This window comes from Ambystoma mexicanum, chromosome 11 (genome assembly GCF_040938575.1).
Source record: "Ambystoma mexicanum isolate Mex_15411 chromosome 11, UKY_AmexF1_1, whole genome shotgun sequence".
NCBI lineage: Eukaryota > Metazoa > Chordata > Amphibia > Caudata > Ambystomatidae > Ambystoma > Ambystoma mexicanum.
Window position 1 is genome coordinate 6,877,473 of NC_090934.1, and position 23,135 is coordinate 6,900,607.

The following is a 23,135-nucleotide window of genomic DNA, read 5'->3' on the forward strand; positions in this document are numbered from 1 at the left end:
AAGACTTTCAGTCTCTTTTCTTTTCTCCTTGTTACTTACACTACTCAGGATAGTTCTAATTCCTTGTCTATAATTTCAGGGGATACCAGGGCATTGTGGTTTCAGAATCCAGGGACTTGGTTGTTCAGGTACTACTTTGTCTTATTCCCACCTATTGGTAGTTGCAGTTATTCCAAGTGATTAACCGTGTGTTGTTTCTTGCAGCTGGGTCCGTGGCGGTGTGTTTCTCCCCGTTCTTTCGGGTGATCGGTCCCTCTGTCTGGCACACCTATCAGCAGTGGGTCATATCATCAGAAAGGTCATTTTCCCTCATAGAGAGGAGGCTCGGGTGGAGGCTCCAACCCGAGCTCTTCAATCAACGCACAGTCTCGCTGGTCAGGCCTCCTGTCTTGTCTACTCCCGTTCGGTGAGTAACACCACCTGTGCTGATTGTGTGCACCTGTGGCAGTTGGGAACACTGCACATGGCCATTTACGGGTGGTTCGCGATGGCGGTATTTCCGCCATGCCGGTATCCGCTTTTTGGGCCTGATTCATGCAGCTATTTGCATGTTCGCTTGACTTGTGATGTACTCCTATTTCTGCCATGCCACTATTAGAGGCACCGTTCTTTGCGCTGCTGCTAATAGCGGGTAGGCGGGTCATAATAGACCGGAGCGGTTAGCGATGCCGGTAATCCTTTACCGGTACAGTTTCTCCCTTACCTCCTACCTCGTAATTAGGCCCATTGTGTATGAACACACCACAAAGATGCAACTTTCTGATAAATGCATACAACACAAGAACCTGATAAATACTTTTGTGCAGTGCAAGCAAGCATTCCCTAAAGAAGCTTTGCTTGTTTGTTAAAAGGATACTTCCCAATTGTACATCTTATTACTGCTACAATCCTAAAATGCTAGGAAAATAAATAAGCATGCATAATGCCCCTCACCAGACACCAAACACAGCAGCAGTTGAACACAAGTAAACCATTTTGCATCTCACTGAGTGCTCTTTCTGAACGGCTCGGAGAACACAGTAAAACGTCTATTCTGTACTCCCATCATGGGGGTGTGGCCGTGCGGCGGACGATGACATGTTTGTCTTAGGCCCCTGAGGGACGAAGCTCCATATCTCTCCTATGACACCCCGATAAAAGCATTTATTCTCCCCTGAATGCAGATCTTTCCGAAGCGCTTATCCCTGTGATAAGCCTACAGCATGTGGTGCCCTGAGCTGGTGAAGTGGGGCCGTTGGCCACTGAAGAGCTCAGAGCTGTGCTTGGCTTTGACCAAGATGATGCACGCATCTGAACAGTTGGCAACATAGACAGCTTGATTGATGTGCAGAGGGCTCCCGCGGTGAACCCTGTCAGCCGATGCGTGTTTGCCAGAGGAGTGTGGGCACAGGACTGGGACAGGGGGCATTGCCATGGCTTCTGTAGAGCCCTTTTGCAGGTGGGTCTTTGGGTCGCACCCTCTGGTTGGCTGCGAGGATCGAGAGCTGCAAGAAGAACCCTGGGTCCCCGCGAGAATATCCTAGCGCATTGGGACTCTACCTACCTCTCGCTGGTAATAGAGGTTGTTCCACTAAGCTGCCAATGAGCTACTGCACAGGTCACAGCCTTGTGGATAAGCCATAAATACAGTTGGAGGAGGAGCGCTCGATGGCCACAATGAGGAACCGCAGTCCCTCAATCGCCTGAGCAGAGCCAGCAGGGGACAAGGCAATACCCTGATCATACAGAGCTGAACACTACGTAGTAATTGCTGTTCCAGGGCATTCATTTGATCTGCTAACAATTTCAGGTGCGTACTGTGAGAAACCAGACGGCACGCTCACAACCACTCCCCAGTTCTCTTTTGTTCAGGTGGCCAGGGAAGGGCCATTACCTTTGGATCCCGACCCTGGGGGTCGAAAAGCGAGGGAGGATCACCTGGTTAGAGGGTCCTTGGGGATTGGAGGGTGCGTGCCTGAAGGCGAGACATGGTATCCCCCCTAATAACACTGACCTGCCCTGCCTCAGTCTTCATAGGATATTGTCAATCTTATGCCATCCTCCCTTTAGTTTCCCACCAAATACTGAAAAGAGGAAGAGGCAGCTAAGAGTAGTGCACACTTCCTATTGCAAACACCACTCTAGAGCTGGGACGAAGAAGAGGGGCCTGGAGGCATCCAGTAATGAGGATCAGGAGGCATGTCACACTACCAGGCTTATACAAGGTAAGGCAATTCAGTCAAACCCATTTCACCTGAAGCCTGCTAATAATGGTAAAGAACATAAAAGGTGGAGCCCAGAATCATACAGGGAGAGAGGGACAAGACCAGGAAGCAGAGATTCCGTTGAAGATCCCAGGACACCTGCAAGAGGGACTTTGCAGGCCCAGGAACCCTCTTTTTGGAAGGCGGGCAGCAGGCGCTGCCGTCAAGCAGAGGAACGAGACGAGCAATCTGCGCCCAAGCCCGGGTGCAGTTGGACCTGCAGAAGAGGCCGGAGACGCAGACCGCATGTGGAGCAGTGTGTGTAGACATGCCTGGCAAACTGGGGAGAGCCGCCGGGTCGGATCTGCAAAGAACCGCTAAGTGTCAAAAGACACTGGAGAGATTGGAGCACTTGTAAAGGACCGCAAATAAGTAATGGTCCACGAGCACAAGTAAATGCTATTTGTATTGAATCCTGAACTGAAAGAAAGCTACTAATTGAGTAAACTACGATGTGCTGAATGGCGAAGGAACACTCTAAGTCAAATAGACATATCAAACTGCTCACTGCCAATAAAATGCAATGTGAACAGAACTAAAGGCATGTGCAGGATTGTTGAGCTGCTTTACTCATTACAAGTGCAAAGATGAGAAAGGATGTCAGATATAACTGCAAACATGAGAGGGAGTCACACTTGTATGACAAGCCACAAACTGATATCAAAGAGTGTTACAAGGAATACAATTGTGTAAAGTGAAAGGGTCTATGAGGGGTCCAACAGCTTTGGGGAGACTTATTGTTGCGTGACCTGTGATAGGTGGATCGTGCGGTCTGACAACTGCACCTAGACCAGAAAATCTCCTAATATGCGCATTACAAACATTAAGAATCAAGCCAAAGGATAGTATAGGGTTACTGGTTGCATGACCTATAATGGGTGGACCGTGTTGTCTGACAATTGCGCCTTGACCAGAAAACCCTGAATGGTGAACAAGCTGCACAGAGCTGAGAATCAACTGGTGAAGCAAGCCTGAAGGTGGGTCAAACGGACCCAGTGTTTTCTTTTGAACTTTGAACAGATGAAACCGACGCAGGTGTTATATAAAAGTCTTGGGGAGAGAGTCCCAGGACCTCCATTTTATGTGAACTGTGCTACATTTGAACTTTGGGAAGGGAATCCCAAGACCTCCTCTTTGTGTGGATTGTGGTACATTCGAACTCGTCCAAGGTAATTTCAGAACTTGAGCAAACACTATTGAAGTGAACCTCTATTGGAACTATATTGAACTGAGATTAGAAACCGAAGAAGAACTTGAGCTGAAAGTAGATTAGTCTTTACTTTTGAACACTTATATTTTGCAGAGAAGATTCCCACACGATGTTTAGTTATAATTGTGAGGACAAGCATAGGCTTTGACACACAGACGTTTATTCTGGACTTGCAGACACAGACTTTGCTTAGTTTCTTTAGGCATGGAAAATCCCACAACAGCAAAGGGCAACTTGGATGTTACACCATCCTGATCAATAAAGTTTTGTTTAGAACTGCACATCTGTCATCTGTGTCATCTCTCTTGATACCATGCCTGTCTCAGAGTAGGTGGGCTCCTCAGATAGAATCCCTGAGCACATAACCAGGTAGGGGACTGGGAGGCACAAAAGACCAGGGACTTGATGACTACAAGTACTGCCCCTTGCCTAAGATCGGTGCTGAGGCGACCCCCCACCTGGATTGTGACATTGCAGTATATTTTCCTGTAATACATAATAAAGATGTCCAAACCTACTCCTAAATCAAAATCTGGAGATATTAAATCCATACTGACAACTTTCCCCCCCCCCCTCTCCCATGCACTTGCGCGTTCTCAATGTCACTGGGCCTCGTAAGATCGTTGTTTTGTTCTCCCCTTTGAGCGTGATAGAAATAAAATATCAATTCAACTCAGGAGGGGCAGCACAGACCCGCTCTCCTCATGCAGATGTTGACAGCACTGATGCCCCGGCCACTAAGCGTGGTCTTTTCTTTGTACTATCTGAAATTAAACAAGAGATAAACTCGTCTGGGGACCAGCTATCTAAATTTATAGCAGATCTCAATAATCATCTGCACGCCGTGGAGTCAAGGTTTGACGATATGGCAGCTACGGTATCTGAGCAGGCTCACGGTCAAGCGGCACTCTTGAACAGGGTGATTGTAGAACTGGTCTTGATAAAATCGCTCCCGTAGAAACAATGTTCGAGTGAGAGGTATTCCGTGACAGCTACAAGAACAGGGGCTCAAAAACAAGTCTGGCTGTATCCCGATGGTAATTTCGCCTGGATACCGACTAATGCTACTAGAGATTGGGCAGAGCAGTAATGCAGTATTAATAGCGTTACCCCCATATTTTTACATCTCTGCCCAACCTGTGATGAGGCCCCAAGACCTTGCTGAATATGTTCAGAGTCTATTTTGCACCCTTGTTGGTCTCTCAAACTGCTCAGAATAGCCCTGGACAGGACTTGTAGAGTGTACTCTTCTTTCTAACAGCTTTCTAACAGCTGTGTAACCTACTACTGGATGTCCTGACCAGAGTAAATGTTTTTTGGCAAAAGGAGAAGATCATGTTGGCAGCAAGGAACAAGGGGGCTATCGAATTCTGGGGAACAGAGATTGGCTTATTTCAATCTGTGTGCACGCTGGTTAACAGGCGGAAGCACAACGTAGCCACAGATTGGCTAAGATTACATAAAGTGCAAGACAGGTGGGACTTCCCATGCAAACTCCTCTTTGAGTATGTTAACCAACACTACGCAATTGGGTCAGCAGCACTCATGGAAGGGAGCTCGGAAGGACTTGCAGCAGCAGATCGTAAAGATTCAGAGATGTGACATGACTTGGAGGCGGAGGAGAACCCCAGACCACTCAGGAATCCAAAAGGCAGTCAGACAGAAACTGGGGGCCCGGCACAGAAGAAACCCATAGCAAAACCTAGGGATGTTCACAAAGTGTCCTGGGATTATGGGCAGGGATGGGGGTTGCACTGTTGCCTTAAGGTCTTCTCATCCTGTTCACTACCTTGGTTCACTGGGTAGATCCCTTATGTGTATTGTAGTTTGGTATCCCCAAGTTGCAGCAGGGTAGAAGCGGTATTTCACAATTTATATGCATGTTTTTTGAATTGGTAAGGGGGAGATTATATATGATTGTACTCCATGGGGGCCAGGTTGGAGCAGTCCCTGGTAATTATCATCTGACGCATGTTGTAATCTTCGCCGGATGGGGGAGGGATTTTCACTCGTATAGGGAAAAATGCAATCATTCACTCAAGTTATTTTTCATTAGAGGATAGTGTAAAGAAACGCACTGGAGGGGGGTGTCTGTACTCCTTCTCTCTATATGGCAGAGGAGAGGCACAGAGGACCCCAGCCAAGATTCTCTATTACAGTAGCCATGGTCGAGCAATCAAGGCCTAGCTTCTCAGGAGGTAATGCGGGCCGGTTCTTAAGTACAGTGTAGTCCCCAAGCAGCCATAAAGGAATGTCCACACACTGTATTAGTTAAAACTCAGTCTTTCTATAAGTAAGGTTCAATGCTATATACACAATTACGATAATACACTTTGCGCTCCGTCATTTCTAAAATGGTAAATATATACAGTCCTAGGTGGTACAACGATTACTCTGATTCCATTAAAATGTGTCAACTGTACTCAGTTCAAATAGCATATGATTCAACGCAGTAGAACAATGTCAACCATAGATTTAGGAGGAAGATAAGTTGGATAGACAATTGGCAGAATACTGAGTCCCTAGCACTAGGAACAGTTCTGTATGAGAATCCCCCCACCTGGACAACCTGTAAATAAAGAGATATCGTGCAAGCCCAGTCCATGTATTTTCTATTTGAGTCTTATCTTCTTCTGTAGTTCTGCAACCCAAATGTACCTTGCATTGTAGAGTTCTTCGTCGGGGAATCGACGGCCCCTTCTTGAGTGCACTCCCATTCAAGCGAGAGCCATGGGTCATCGAACTTCTGAGATGAAGAAAGGGTGAAGGTTGTCGTTGAGGCAGCAGCTTCGGTCCTTGCGGTGCTCATTGACGAGTAATCGAAAACGTCCTACAACAGGAGAGGCGCGCGGTGCACCTCGACGACGATGGTTTGTTGCTGCAAAGAGTTAGTGAAGAACTTTGGCCCACCAAGGGTGTTGGGTCATCAGCGTCTGGCTTCGGCTATCGGGACGTGACCACGGCTGGCTTTAGTAGCTTTGTCAGCATCTCTGAGGTCATCGGATGGCGGAAAACCCACCAGCGGATTCTCCTCGGTTGTCGATGACCTGAACTTTCTCCAGCAGTACGAAAGCGGTCGACGATGATGAGTCCTTAGATCAAAATATTCTTAGGCAAACCGGAGCACGGCGGCTCCAGTCGGCAATGGCGGTCGTGGATGGCTGTCCGGTGCTTCTTTTCATTCTCCTCGGCGGTCCCCTTCTCCGGTCGGCAGCCTTTCGTAGCTCTGTCTACCAGGGTGCTTTGGCAAAGATCAGCTGGTGCACGATGGTGCCTCGTAGCTCGGGAAGAGGGCTGCTTACCAGGTCCTCTCTTGGATCAGTTCTTGAAGACACAGCACCTTTCAGATTACACAGAAGGGACCAGCGGTTCACCTTCCTCTTCTGGCTCAGCTTCGAGAGTAAGCATCAAGTATCAACTTCAGCTTCTGAACGATTTCTAGCAATGAGAGGCCCCCAGATATACTGTTGATCTCCCATTCATTCTGCTTGGTCACACTCAGGCAACCAATCACTCAGAAGGGCATTCATGCAGTCAGGCAGCCAATCAGGCGCACAGTGCATCCAGGCCATTCTTCTCCATCCAGACACTCACAACACGGAATGAGGATTCAGACAAGTACTCTGCCATTCAGCACTACACACTGCGTTCATACCAGTTTCGGGCCGAGCTGTCTCAGTCATTGGGCCTCATTACGACCGTGGCGGTCCGGAAATAGCGGTGGCGGTAAACCCGCCGCCACCGTTGTTTCCGGACCGCCTGATCACGACCCCTGCAGGCGGGAGGTGATGTTCCCGCCAGGTCTGAGCTGGCGGGTTTAACACCGCCCGCCTGCAGGCGGACGAGGAAACACCGGCAGCATTACAAGATGCTGCCGGTGTTTCCATGATCCCGATTCCCATTGAGTCCCATAGGACTCAATGGGAATGGGGATTTACACCATTCCGCCTCCGTGATTCCCGGAAAGCCGGGGTTGTGATGCCCCGGTAATTCCGGGAATCACGGAGGCGGAATGGTAATACGAGTCCGGCGTTAACCAGGCGGTTTTACCGCCTCGGTTAACGCCGGACTCGTAATGAGGCCCATTGTGTCAAACACCAGATACTAGACACCCATAACACAGAATGCATATTCGTCACACACTCCATCCATCCAGGTCCCACCTCAAGGGAATACCCGCAACATACGGTCGTTGGGAAGGTCCCATATATGGAACTTCCACCCAACAGCCAGTCAGGGGGAAGGGACAGAGTCTGGGCTTCCGGGGACTTCGGGAAAACCAAGTTAACAGGCGATGGACGGCAAGAGACCACAGGGGCCATCTTGTCTCCATCAGGAATCTATCGATTACAATGACAGGGTCTGGGCATCCCAAAATGGGGGATGCGCAGGGCACATGTCAATTCAGCACAGAGCTGCCACCAGCCCGTACCCTGCTCTGTGGGCCACACACAGGTGCCCAAAAACATACACTAGGAGTACAGGGTCGTACTCCCACACATGGGTGCCATAAGGGTATCCCAAGGGTCTGTTCTCCAAACCAAATACAGGAAGAGCCACACCGCCAGGAGTCCCACATGAACACAAGACAGAACACATGATAAAAAGCTATAAAGGACAAGGATTCAGAGGCCCTGTCACAGTCAACGGTAACAGATGCACGGCGACCTAGAGAGTGTGAGAGAGCCTAATGGGACACAGTTCACAGTAACTGTTTGGACACAAGGCAAGGGGAACTGTAGGTGTCTCAACCCTCTCACGGCCCACTCGGGCCCCGGCATCTCTGTCGTCCTTCTGCTGCACACAGCGTCCTTACTGCCACCCCCTCTCCAGCCTGTTCCACGTCTGCACGCCGCGCTCTGCTCTCCAGGCAGGTCTCCCCTTCCCACGTGGCGGTCTCCCTTTTATGCACCTGTGGCCTGTTTAGCGGTTGCAGGTGCAAGTCCTTGTGTTCAATTGCCTGATCACAATCAAGCCTATTAGCTGGACATGCCTGACTACAGCAATGTCATTCCTCCACAGTCCTCTTCCTCGTCTCAGTACCAAAGTGGTGTGAATGAATACAAGTGTGTATAACTCCTAGTAACCTACAAAGGCAGGGGGAGGGGAGGGTTCATTCTGACAAGGGAAAAGGGGATAACATGTCTCACCCTAACACATCCTCTCCCCACTCCACAAGGTCCCTCCACCCAGGTGATCCTTCCTCACTTCTCCACCCCCAGGGTCAAGATCCAAGAGCGATGGGCCTTTCCCTGGCCACCTTAGCGGAGGATCCAGGAGGGGTAGAAGTGAGAAGGCCCTCAGGTTCCTCACACAGCCCCCCGGGCACTTGTAGAAGATAATGTTCGGACTATGGAATTAGCTCATGAACAGAGAGGATCCCAGAAGGCCTTGAGGGATTTGGCTAGGAAAATGCTCAAAGCCCATTTGACTGAGAAAACTGTCTTGTCGATCTTAAACACAAGACAATCCCATTATGCGAAAGGAAATAAAGGCAATAACTGCTGGCAACCACATTACGCTGTCTCTGCATAATTATATCATGGCCCTGAAACATCAGACGGGAGTAAGGACCACTGCAGAACTGGGGAAACTTAAAATCATCAGACATTATTTTATAATTATCAACTGGGAATATCCTGGAATCCTTATTGGGGGCATATGGGTTTGGTCCTAACATCACTAAATACATTATGGCTAATTTCAGGATCTCCAAAATGAAAGTTGATACTGTTGGGGAGGGGAACCAGACAGTGTTGCCTGTTATCACCTTTTGGTCTCGCTCTGGCTTCTAACTATGGGACAAGGGACATTACATGACCGGTAATGCCCTCCTACGCTTCCTCGGGTTCTATTGCTTCAGTGAGCAATAGGGCTATCATTCACCCAGCCAGATCAGAGCTAAAGCCAAATTTGGTTACGTAATCCTACCATAAGGGAGAAACTGTGGCTTGTAAGTGTACCATCCCCTCCTTTTAATAGCAAGTTATGTTATGCTAAAGGATATTTATACCGCGCACTGTCACCACCTGAGTTGTTTCGTCATCGTGGTGTAGTGAAATGCGTGCGGTTTTCACGTGGGTCGATAATAATGTAAAAATTACAAATGAACACTGACAAATTACTAGCCTAATAAACTGAAAAGAAATAAAAAACGTAACCTAAAAATATAGTGGCATCTACAACTCCTAAACAAAAGATGTCTAGTCTAATTGCATATTCCCAACATCTCAAAGTAAATGAAACCCCTGATCGTACTCTGCCAAATTCTTAACTTGAGTGGTAAAGCCAGGGGCCTGTTAAAGCTCGGTTAACTCTGGGGAATGGAGAACGAATTGGAATTACCTGTACAGCTAGCACCCGCACAGGGAGCAACCAGTGCGTAGGGACCAAGCAGAGTTCCCAGGTGGAGCTGGGAGCTATGATTTGATTCCTGGCACAGCTGCACCCGCACAGGGAGCAACCAGTGCATAGGGACCAAGCAGAGTTCCCAGGTGGAGCTGGGAGCTATGATTTGATTCCTGGCACAGCTGCACCTGTAGAGGATGCAACCAGTGCGTAGGGACCAAGCAGAGTTCCCAGGTGGAGCTGGGAGCTATGATTTGATTCCTGGCACAGCTGCACCTGTAGAGGAAGCAACCAGTGCGTAGGGACCAAGCAGAGTTCCCAGGTGGAGCTGGGAGCTATGATTTGATTCCTGGCACAGCTGCACCTGTAGAGGAAGCAACCAGTGCGTAGGGACCAAGCAGAGTTCCCAGGTGGAGCTGGGAGCTATGATTTGATTCCTGGCACAGCTGCACCTGTAGAGGAAGCAACCCGTGCGTAGGGACCAAGCAGAGTTCCCAGGTGGAGCTGGGAGCTATGATTTGATTCCTGGCACAGCTGCACCTGTAGAGGAAGCAACCAGTGCGTAGGGACCAAGCAGAGTTCCCAGGTGGAGCTGGGAGCTATGATTTGATTCCTGGCACAGCTGCACCTGTAGAGGAAGCAACCAGTGCGTAGGGACCAAGCAGAGTTCCCAGGTGGAGCTGGGAGCTATGATTTGATTCCTGGCACAGCTGCACCTGTAGAGGAAGCAACCAGCGCGTAGGGACCAAGCAGAGTTCCCAGGTGGAGCTGGGAGCTATGATTTGATTCCTGGCACAGCTGCACCTGTAGAGGAAGCAACCAGTGCGTAGGGACCAAGCAGAGTTCCCAGGTGGAGCTGGGAGCTATGATTTGATTCCTGGCACAGCTGCACCTGTAGAGGAAGCAACCAGTGCGTAGGGACCAAGCAGAGTTCCCAGGTGGAGCTGGGAGCTATGATTTGATTCCTGGCACAGCTGCACCTGTAGAGGAAGCAACCCGTGCGTAGGGACCAAGCAGAGTTCCCAGGTGGAGCTGGGAGCTATGATTTGATTCCTGGCACAGCTGCACCTGTAGAGGAAGCAACCAGTGCGTAGGGACCAAGCAGAGTTCCCAGGTGGAGCTGGGAGCTATGATTTGATTCCTGGCACAGCTGCACCTGTAGAGGAAGCAACCAGTGCGTAGGGACCAAGCAGAGTTCCCAGGTGGAGCTGGGAGCTATGATTTGATTCCTGGCACAGCTGCACCTGTAGAGGAAGCAACCAGCGCGTAGGGACCAAGCAGAGTTCCCAGGTGGAGCTGGGAGCTATGATTTGATTCCTGGCACAGCTGCACCTGTAGAGGAAGCAACCAGTGCGTAGGGACCAAGCAGAGTTCCCAGGTGGAGCTGGGAGCTATGATTTGATTCCTGGCACAGCTGCACCTGTAGAGGAAGCAACCAGTGCATAGGAACCAAGCAGAGTTCCCAGGTGGACCTGGGAGCTATGATTTGATTCCTGGCACAACTGCACCTGTAGAGGAAGCAACCAGTGCATAGGGACCAAGCAGAGTTCCCAGGTGGACCTGGGAGCTATGATTTGATTCCTGGCACAACTGCACCTGTAGAGGAAGCAACCAGTGCGTAGGGACCAAGCAGAGTTCCCAGGTGGACCTGGGAGCTATGATTTGATTTCTGGCACAACTGCACCTGTAGAGGAAGCAACCAGTGCATAGGGACCAAGCAGAGTTCCCAGGTGGACCTCGGAGCTATGAATTGATTCCTGGCACAACTGCACCTGTAGAGGAAGCAATCAGTGCATAGGGACCAAGCAGAGTTCCCAGGTGGAGCTGGGAGCTATGATTTGATTTCTGGCACAGCTATGTAATGAACCCATGGTGGCAACAGTAAAGACTGACACAAGTAAAACCCTTACCCTCACACACAAATGTATCTCAGGTAATGCCCCCATCTATCTCAGCCAAAGCCTTAGCCGCAAAACCACAACCAGAACACTCAGATCCAATGCTGATATGACCTATGCATCCCCCACTTCAAGAAAGTAAGAACAGGTAGCTCAGGTTTTCCAGTAGCAGCGCCGAAGATCTGGCACTCTCTCCCAGCTAACTTTTGCAATGAGCCATCCCATCCGAAATTCAAGAAACTCCTTAAAACCTGACTCTAACAAATTCTGATCCTACCGCTGACACACAAATTGACATAGGTTGGCCCCTGACCCAGCCTAATCCTATGCACTATCACTCACAGCCACTCCTACACCTATCACACTAAGATGTAACCACTGTAAGCGTTTCTTTGCCTTGCAACTATTAAGACTGTAAGTATGCTTGGAACTCTAAGCTGTACCATTGTTCACCCATTCCAGCACGTAACAAAGTATCTCTATGTAAGCCTTAAGACTGTTATGCCTGTAAATATGTTATATGCAACTACTAAGATGCTAAGTATACTTGTAAAAATATGCCATGATACCCCAGGGTTTGGGCATACAACCAAATGCAATAAATAAAAGTGATCACAGTTCATGGGTGTTTATTAAACTGTAAAGGTAGGTTGGAAACCCCCTGATCTAAACCTAAATCTAAGATGGGAGAAAAACTATGACCATCAAATAATAACGCAATCCTAGTGGCGTTGTCAAATAAAAGGGCCTATACTAAGAAAAACCTATTGCTAAGCCTTATGCCAAATACAAAAAGAGTGTTGGATAGGGTTCACAAGAACGAAAGAAGTGTTCACAAATTATAAGTCAGGATATGTTAGCCGGGGGTCTCCCTTCCCCATATTTTGAGCACAGGACAAGGCAGGACTCCGGAGCACAGCACACGCTCGAGCTTTCCAAGCATGAGACAACAGTTGGGCTTCACGTACCAGGATATTCGGTGGTTAAGTCTCTTTTCTACGAAAAGTCTCTTCCCCCAAGGACCTGATGGGTTGGAGGTGCACCAGGACTGGATGGCAGATAGGTAGTCAGGGATGATGGAAGGTGCAAGGGGGTCAGCAGGAAGTTTGAAAGAGTTCTGTGTTGTTTGCATAACACTGGAAGTCGGGGGAAGGGGTGGAGATGAGGTGTGCCAGCAGAGCAAGGTAGATGTTAAAGAGCCACGGGGAGAAGGTAGAACTGTGGGGACACCACAGGTGGAAAAGGAGGTAGGAGAGGAGAAGGTGCCCAGGATGACTTGGGACGAGCAGTCAGTTAGGAAACATGGGATTCACATTGCCAGCAGCCAAGAATATATAAAGCAGAAAAGGAAGGGCGAGAAGGGTGCGTATCTCCTCACCTGGGACATCAGTTTGGAGAAACCTACAACCCACATTGCCAATACCACAAAGGAAGAAAACATCAGAGTTGTGCGAAATTAAAACCCATTCCTGGCAGGAGAGTAGTCCAGGAAAGGAACAGTTACATTTATTTCTAAGCGGAAAGCATTGTGCTAATGAAGAAGAGCGTAAATTAAGTCGATTCCATTCCTGGCAGCCAGAGGACCGCTCCAGGGACTGATCTCCTTAGCATATAGCAGCAGCGAGTGCACTGCCAGGGATGCAGCCTTGAGCAGCACTGAATATACTCCTAGTAACTGTGACTCCTGTTCAGTGTCTAGACATGCACTGAGCACACTGCCAGTGACTGCTTTCCAGGGCGCCGAGCTCCACCACATGCAGTGCCTGCGGCTGATGCTCACAGCCTGCACTGATAGTGATGTTGGTTCAGAAAAGGGTTCAGTGTGGAGGATGCTCAGATGGTCCCATGAGAACACCCGCCCCTGGACTTGGAATGTGAGCATGTTTGATTCTCTGCTATAGATTCAGATGCACTATTTGTTTTGCAGACGATGGTCCCAACCGAAGTGAAAATCTGCTTGATTAACCTACTTTCTGAGGCTGGAATTTCCGTCATAGAGGCAACAAGTTTCGTCTCCCCCAAGTGGGTCCCTCAGGTGAGTATTGGTGCATTAGCTTAGTGCAGCAAACAGTACAGGTAGAGTCCCCGCGGGTTGCGCGGGCAGGGTCACCGTAGGTTGCGCAAGAAGGGTCCCTGTAGATTGCGCTTGGAGGGTCCCCGTAGATTGTAGAAGTGATGGCAAGGATCCTGCACTCGGGGATGCCAAGGAAGGTACACAAAAAAGCTTTGTGCTTCACAGGGATTGCATATATAGTGTCCACATAATAGGGGTTTGTGCAAGGGAAGTGAATCATTTGTTACTGTCACATCCCGTGCTTGTTACTTTGCAAAAAGGGTATTCTGTCACTTGCCCCTTAGCCCTTGGGCAGTTAAAGCCCTGTTTGCATGACCTGGTGTACACTATCAATGGTCTCAGTCTATTTGTATGGTAAGTGCATACTGTAACCGGCTTCAGGCCGTGTATTCTATTTGTGGTTCCAGCCTGAGCCATTGATAGTCTGCACAGTGTATGCAGTAACTGGTCCCCAAGAGTGAGCCCTTCTTCAGCGGAACAATGCACATGGTTATAAGTCCTGAGGGAGGGGAGTCTCTGTTTGCCTGCACGCTTTGCATTCTGTTTCCGGTTCCAGCCCGAATCCCTATCCATTTGTACTCTTTGTATTCTGTTCATGCTTTTGATTGCCCCCTATCTTTCTCTATTCAGTTTTCATCAGAGCCTAACCAGTGATTTCTCCTCTTTTCTTCTCTAGATGTCAGACCAGGTGGAAGTTATGCAGGGGATTCAGAGGTTCCCCAAGGTTAGCTACCCGGTGCTGACCCCGAATCTGAAGGGATTCCATGCAGCGGTAGGCGTTTATTACTTCTTGCAATTTTGCATCTCTACAGTTCCTAACAGTGATACCTCCATTACCTCAACTGGTGAGAGGTGTGGCAGGGGCTCCATGCAGGACTCCAATCCCCAAATCTCAGTGCTTGTGAGGGGGTGGCATCTGCTCTTCCATTATGAACTCCTTTCTGCACCCCTCCCAACCCTTAAGAAGATGTAACCATCCTGGTAGGTCATGTTGACTGCATGTTGTTAGAGCATGCTGTCATGTGGCACCACATCATGTGAACAGCTTCTGCCCTCATTCTGTATATGTGATACACATGGTGCCGTCAGCACGTTGTTCAACCCTGGCGCCTGTGAGGAATCTGAGGGCGTCCTCACTTCTTTCCCCAATATATCCTCCTCCCTGGTGTCCAGGGAAAGGCTGTCGCTATCGTATCCTGAACCTGTGGGTTGATATCCAAAGGAAGATCACCTTGGTGGAGGAGACTTTGGGAGTGGGGATGAGGCGCCCTTGGGTGAGACACTGTATTCCCCATTTCCCTTTTATAAGGAGTCAAATGTTCCCCAGGCTTTTATAGGGTGTTACCAATCTCTTCCCTATTTCTCCAGAAAACATTCTCCCAAAACACACCAGTCAGGTACTGAGACGAGGAAGAGATAACCCAGAGTCACACCTCCTTCCTTTATGAACTCAGACATACACAAACACACTCTGGTACTGGGACGAGGAAGAGGGAGGCCGAGTACCCAGATTGTTATGCAGAAAAGGAACATTGTCTGCACTTGGAGCTGAGAGGGCGGTATAAATGGCCCGCTCAGGTGATTCTAATGAGATCGCCGGTGGAATGTTTGCAGTAGAAGCCGGGGGTGAAGACAGGGAGACGCGTGCCCGAATGCGCCAAGGAGCTGCAGAGTCACTGCATTGGAAGCGGATTGTGGCAGGAGCATTTGGAAGGCTCCGGTGGTAGGGCTGGTCTGCCACCCTCATGGAGTCAGAAGGATTCCCTCTCTATTAACTCGAGGTGGCAGAGACCCTGGAAGAGAGGCCTGCCGAGCCAGAAGCAGCAACAGCCACAGAGAGCCTACTGACGTGTAGAGAAGCACCCAGAGACAGCATACCCAGTGAATCAAAGCAGTCTGAATGACTCTGGGATGATGTCGTGCGAACCGCGTGGTTAATGCAGGTTGGATCGCTCGCGAGTGAGCGAGGGACCATGGAGGCAATTGGAAAGCCGGTCGTACTTAAAATACAGATGATTGATAACTACGATAACATGAAGGCTGAAAGAAATGAATGAATGAATGAATGAATTAAAGGATTTTGTGAATACCGAACTGTGAAACTGGTAAGGCCAAGCACGGGCCAGAGAAACCGTGAACTTTGAAATTGTGAACAAACACGTGACCAGGGTACACATTCCAAGCAGGAGAGTAAACTGGGAATTTGAGGTTGCTTTATTCAATGTGACTAATTGGGATGAAATTAAACTATTTTTGAATACTGAAAGAAAGCAAGTGTGATTGAATACCAATTGGATTGAAAGCAGTTGGTGAAGTTCCCTGATAAAAAGGAACAGTGAACTATCCTGAATCCTGGGGAAGGGAGAACCCCTTTCCAACCAAGAGCTGGAAGAAGCTCTGAACTTTTATTTGAACACTTCTCATTCGCTGACATCCCTACACACTGTATACAGTCAGACGTGAGGGCAAGTGTAGGTTTTGGACAAAGACTAACATTTACTTTGGACTTCCTGAAACAGATTATCATTATTTTCTTTAGGTAGGGAAATCCCACCTTAGCATAGGGCAAGGTAGGCCTTTTCCCAACCCTCTTTTGATTTGAATAAAAGTTTGGAGCCCAAATATTATTCAGTTGTCTGTTTACACTTTCTTTCTGCTGCCTTTACACACCTTATATTTAGGCTTAAACAATTGCCCCTTTTGCAGGTGGTGTCTGGAGCGCAGGAAGTTTCCATATTTGGAGCTGCCTCAGAACTTTTCAGTAAGAAGAATATCAACTGTTCCATCGATGAAAGTTTACAGCGATTCCAAGAAGTCATGAAGGCATCGAAAGAAGCCAGCATCCCCGTACGAGGGTGAGATGTGCATAGGAGTAGTCCTCCCAGTGCAAGTGTGAGATGTGCATGAATGGTCATCCCTCTGCAAGGGTGAGGGATGTGTTTAAAAGCAGAGATGTGATGTGCACATGAGCTATGCTCCCTGTGTAAACGTGACTTGCAGGTGAGCTGTACGCCTTGTGGCAGGATGGCATATGTGCAGAATGCTCGCCCCCATGTCTGGGTCAACTTAAGGAGATCTGGCTCGAGTCTGAGAGAGGTAGGGAGGCTGTTCCAGAGGGAGGCTCCTGACTAAGATACAGATCTACCCCCCACTCTCTTCTTGGAGAAGCGACGGATCTGAAGAGAGTTGGAGCTAGAGGACTGAAGTGCTCTAGCCAGGAGGTAAATAGGGAGAGAGAGTTGGGTGTAGGGGGGTGCCAGGCCCCATAAAGCCTTGTGGGTGATGCAGATCCTTGCAGCCACCAGAAGCCAGTGGAACGATATTAGGGCTGGAGAGATGTGGTCCCTGGGTTTGAGGCCAAGGATAAGTCTTGCAGTTCTATTCTGTTTAAGTTGGAGGGGGCGAAGAGATGAAAGAGGGAGATTGAGGAAGAGGCTGCTGCAGTAGTCCAGCCTAGAGCGGACAAGAGCTCTGGAGACATTGAGCTTCTGCGGGAAGGTGAGGAAAGGGGGAATGTCTCTGGAGTGTTGGAGCTGAAAGTTAGCCTTCTTGGCAAGGGCTATGATGTGAGGGGAGAAGCAGAGAGTGGAGTCAAAGATGACGGTTATTTGCCTTACAAGAGGGTGGGGGCCCAAGGAGGGTGGCCAGAGAGTGGGAGGGAAAGAGATAGCAGGAGTCCCATTGAGAAGGATCTCGGTTCTACTGGCATTAAGGCAGAGAGCATTGGCCGAGCACGAGACCTGAATAGCAGTCAGGCAGTCCGGTATGAGAGCGGAAGAAGGGGAGGAAGAGGAGGGAAGCTTGAAGAAGAGCTGTGTGTCATCAGCATAACAATGTAAGTGAGGGCAGAAGGTGGAGATCAAGTGGGCCAAAGGGACAAGGTAGATGTTGAAAAGCCACAGCGATAGGATGGAGCCCTGGGGGATGCTGCAGGTAGAGTGAGAGGTGGAGGAGAGGAAGGGGCCCAGTTGCACCTGGTAAGGTCGGTTAGATAGGAAGGTGGTCAGCCAAGCCAGTGCTCGTTCCGTGATGCCGAGAGGATCACAGAGACGATTCCTCTCTTGAGGATACCCCATCCATACCCACTTCCTTAATGGCATTTTGTTGCACCTCCCCTCATGCACTTAGGAAGGGTACTGAAGACCTTCTGACAAGATCTGTATGTGAGCCATTAAGATTTAACTTGCCCTCCAATACTCATGCAAATATATTCTCAGACTCTACCTGCACGTCATTCAGGGCTAATTTGCCTTTAAAGACTTCTGAGAACACTTCCCAAACTCTACAGATAGAACAACAAGAATGGACTTCCATTCCCATAACTGCCTGAATATTGGGACGAGGAGGCTGAGCCAAGTAATGCTGTTTGTTGGCCCTATTGTGCATTCACAGGGGCTAAGCGCTGTGAAATAGTGCCTGAGAGCTAGTAGCATTCTGCTGCTATTGCTTTATCAATTTACTTTTAACATTTTATAAGAATTTTAAACTGGTTTTAAAGTTTGTTGTATATTATTCATATTGGCGTCTGCTCATCTCTAGTCAGAGTAGTTTGAAGCCTTTTTGAGTTCATTTCCTGACCTGCGAGGCCAGTCGCCTGCGGCCACGTTCGTGCTGACACAAAGCCTGCTCGGGCCTGTTGGGGCAGTTCACCGGTCGGCGTGGGGCCCTGTTGGCCTGCTATTGTCCCGATGGCGGTATACTACCATTATCGCCAGGAGGTGCACACCTGTAAGAGGTGATATTATTCCCCTCCTATTGCATCAGAGCCGCAGAGTCATCCTGTAGTTACTGTTGTTCCCAGAGGGAACAATAATGCTGCAATATTCCTCCGGGGACTGGCAGGGTTTGCAGCTAATGAATAGGGGTGGTACCATTACCCTGAGGGACTTGAATGAAATTAGGCGTCTGGGTATTTGAAATACTGATTATGCACCGATTGTGCATTCGACTGCTTCTCTACAGGTTGCTATGATCAATGCCAGATCGGCAATAAAGAATGCTGCTACCCTGAGTGATCTGATTGTTTCACTGAACCTGGATATTCTTTTTATATCAGAATCCTGGCTCAATGATTCCTCCGCTGCTCACTTTCACTTATTGGTGCCGGAGAACTTTCAAATCAAATGGGCAAATAGAGAGCTTGCGAGGGGGGAGGCGTCACTGTTATTGCTAGTTCATCTTTGCAGATAGCACCAACCTGGGCTATACATTCCCGATTTCTTACTTGCACGTAACATGCATCTCATAATTGCTCATACCTTTTTGTTTTGGGTTATAGACCCCCAGGTCAAGCTGCCCCTTTTTACAAGGGCTTGACAGCTATCTTGGAGCCGGAGCTCTACATTACTCAAATATAATTAACCTGGGCTATTTTACTATTTGGTGCAATATACCAGATAACTTGGAATATGCCCAGCTTAAGGATATTATGTATTCTCATGATCTTTGCTTACTAACTGAAATGGCATCCCATGTAGATGGCCACTGTTTCGACATAGTGATGTTTAGAGGGAATAACATTCCGGTTACATGATCTGAGCATTCTGTGGTAAAGTTTGCTATCCCTATAGGACAGAAGCAATACGAAAAAAAAAACACAGATCGTAGCATCTGGCTAACACATAGTAAGAAGAAAATGGACACCATCACTAGTGTAGATCTACTTAAAGGTCTACTCCCCTATTCGGCTGATTCAAACGTTCAGCACTATATGTGAATCTTACGTCCTGTCTTCAAAATAACTGTGTTATATTTGCTCCCATAACCGGTTCAAATAAAGCTAGAAGCAGGAATAATCAGTGGTATAATGATTCATTGAGGATGTTAAAAAAGGAATATCGTCGAAAGTAAAAGCTGTGGCTAAAGACTAGATCCCCTGAAATAGCACTAAACACATATAAGGAAGGTATTGTTCTAGCTAAAGCTGCATGCCTCCAAAACAGATAGACCTTGCTCAAAATAGACCAAAAGCCATTTTTGCAACTGTTACAAAATTCACCTGCTCACCATGCACAATTCCACATCTCACTCCCTCCCTGTCCCTGGCAAATGAGTTCTATGTGTTTTTCACAGATAAAATTGATCAGATTAAGAAAAATATTGATCTGGAGCAAAGGGTGTTGTTCAAGACCCTCTATTTGACGTTCAAATGCCTCCACGGGATTGCTCTGAGATATCTTGTGTCAAACATCTCTGCCTATCATCCAGACCCCTATTTTCGATATTCAGGACAGCATCTATTAGTGGTTCTCCATCAAGATCTGTGACCTGGGGTGAGAGATGTTTCACCTGCTCAGGGCCAAGAGCATGGAATGCCCTACCTTATGACCATCGGAAAATGGATTCTCTTTTTGAATTCAGGAAAAATGTGAAAACCTATCTTTTTGATTAATCGTGCAGATAAAACTGGCTTTCTGTTTTTTTTTTCTCTATTCCATCTACGCCCAGATGCAATTCCTTGCTTGGTTCCAATCGGATATGCGCTTTACAAATACTAAAATACAAATACAGAGCCGAAAAGACCCACAGTACAGGATGCACTCTAGCTGTTCTGACCCCACACCTGTAGCCAGGAGATTTAAATCTCAGCAACAGCTTATTAGGGCGCACTGCTGGAGGGAGAAAGCTGCTTCTCTCTGGACAGACCAAGAGACTGTGGGGATGCAGAGAGTGTCGTGGAGCCATCCGGCTCAAGAAGACTGAATAGGAAAGCTGACCTTGAGAGGTGACATGCTGTGGGAATGCCACAAGTCAACACAGGGCTCCTGGGCATTTGCAGGCACGGAGTGGCAGCGTTTATCTTGCCAAAGCCTAACGCGAAGCAGAAGAGCCCAGCAGGGACCGCGAGAGGCAGAAAGGCTGGTGAATGAAGGCGGCGAGACGGGAAGAAAAGCCGAACGACCGCCACCGGCTTTCCACGGGAAGAGTGAAGTATGCCAGTGAGAGCCGCCGAGCCCCTGAAAGGGAAGCAGGGACACCAGGACCCATTGGTAGACATGCCGAAGGTGAATAATTGTAAAAGATTCAAATGAAATACTTGCAAGAGAATGAAACACTGAACCTTTCGTTAAAAGGCAAATTAGCTAATAATAAGCAACTTTAAGTTTTGTCAGTACATGCAATACACATTGAAGAAAAGCCCTGGCAGGATTGTGAACCAGACAGGTACAGTGTTAGATAAAGCAAACACAAGAAGATATTACGTTTGAACGTGTGTGCAGGGTACACGTGAGGAAATCCCTGGAAGGAGGGTATACCAGGCAAGATAAAGCTACAAGTGTGTTTGAGAGAAAGCCCTGGAAGGAGAGTATACCAGGCATTTGCAAGTGTGTTTGAAGGAAGCCCTGGTGGAAAAGTATGCCAGGAAGTTGCAGGTGTGTGTGGGTGTGTGTATGTGTTTTTAACAGAGCCCTGGCAGGAGAATATACCAGGCAATTGCAAGAGTATTCATATAAGAAAGCCCTGGTCTGGAACTATACTAGGCAACGACACATGTAACAGTGTATAAGAAATGTATCCCCTAAAGCCGTCCTGAGAAGGGCATGTGTATCAGGGCTAACAACACAGCTGTGCTGATCAAGAAAAGAGGAGTAATAACCTGGTAGGAAGTATCGCAGGTATTCTACAAAGACACAAACTCACAGCATAGTTGTTTTGTATACTAGAAATATTGTTGAGCAAGAAAGGAAGAGTTAAAACCTGGCAGGAAGTACACCAGATATTTGGCCAAGGTACAAACTCACAGCCAAGTTGTTTTGTGTAGCAGTTGCATTATGGATTAAGAGAAGAGGACTGGAAACCTGGCAGGAGAGTACACTAGGTAATCAGAAACGATAAAGACAAAGAGCCAAGTTATTTTGTTTACCAGTGACATTATGGATCAAAAGAAACTCGAGGAACTAGTATCTTCCAGGGGAAGGGGGCCACCCTCTGGAGCAAGGAACTCCATCCTTTTGGAACCTTTGTGTTGGTGTTATGCATGTTTTCCTTTTTGAACATTTATAAACCACTCACGGCCAAAGACATCACCGTAGAGTTTATTTTGTTAGAATGTGAGGGCCAGAATAGTACTTTGGACACAGGATGTTTCACTTTGGACATTCTGACACCCGACATACCCTTAGTTTTATTTGAGGTAGGGAAATCACCTTTTAGTGCAGGGACAGAAAGGCACTTTCCAAACCCCTTTTCTTTATCAATAAGTGTATGGGCAAAACGATAAGTCTATGTGTCCGTGTCTCATTCCTGGTTCCTCACAAAGGGGTCGGTGTTATACCCTGAGCGGTGTGTGAAACCTGAAGGAGTCTCCCTGGCTGGTCCCTGGGGATCTGTCATCCAGGTGGCCAGGACACGGCCATCGCTATTGGATCCAGTTCCTGGGGGTGGACCAGTGAGAAAGGATCACCTGGATGGAAGGGGGGTCCTCTGAGAGGGAGATGGGGGAAGTGAGACACCGACGGGTGAGACGCGTTATCCCTCGTCTTCCAACACCTTTTCCCAATCCTACCACATAGGACATTCGGAAACACTGCCCCCCCTGCCCCATTTTCACACAAACACTTTTGCACAGTGTTAGGAAACATTTAATTTAGGTGCAATTTACCCTCCACTTATGGACCGCCCAAATTGTTTGCTTTTGTTTGGATGTCCTAACCTGGCTTTTTCCAGTGGAGCCCAGCCTTCAGCTGAACTCCCCTGGGCTTTTTCTCACTTGTTATGGGTAAACTGACACGTCCTTCATGCTGTCAGTACTAGGAAACTGTTTCCAGTACCGTGCGCTGGGGTCCCTTTTATTGTTTTATGGCCCAAGACACCCTTGAAGGATTTTTTGGTGATTGCACGAGTGTGTCTGGAACGAGCTGGTGGCGGCAGTTACTTTTTATAATGTTTTACTTTGTTTTACAGCGTTTGGCTCAAGACTGTGGCCAGGTCCGAAAATGGCTGAGCCACAAAGTCTTTTGTTCTGTCCCATGGCCATTTTGTCCCTTGCCTTCACCCAGGTCAAGTAACCTGGATTTCCTTTTTTGGGCATGCAGCCTCCTGTGAAAACAGATCTCTTTCGCAGGCTTATGTCTGTCACGGATGTGTGCCCAGGAAGAGGGTTGGTGCCAGGATGTCTGGAGTGCCTGAATGACTGAGACCACTGTGGGCCGTGATTGGTCCACGTCTGGGATGCCTACATGAAGAAACAGACTTGTGAAACCACCAGAGGCGCTTTGAAAGGTTTCGGAACCCTTTGCTGTCCCGTCAGACCTCTGCTTTCTTCTTCGATCAAGGAGGCCTGCCAAGGCGATTTGCCCCCTTGGAGTAGTGGGCACAACTACTCTCAGCGCCCCCTGCTCACCCTCTGAACGAGCCCCTTC

At 48.3% G+C, this 23,135-nt stretch overlaps 1 protein-coding gene across 1 annotated transcript in view; it reads left to right on the forward strand.

Annotated features, from left to right (window-relative positions):
• The window catches only part of HMGCL (3-hydroxy-3-methylglutaryl-CoA lyase), a 215,342-nt gene that overhangs the window by 104,615 nt on the left and 87,592 nt on the right, over positions 1-23,135 (forward strand). Inside the window, exons 3-5 of the mRNA XM_069622384.1 lie at positions 13,627-13,734; positions 14,450-14,545; positions 16,480-16,628. Coding sequence (XP_069478485.1) covers positions 13,627-13,734; positions 14,450-14,545; positions 16,480-16,628 — 353 coding nt within the window. The remainder of the gene's footprint in view (positions 1-13,626; positions 13,735-14,449; positions 14,546-16,479; positions 16,629-23,135) is intronic.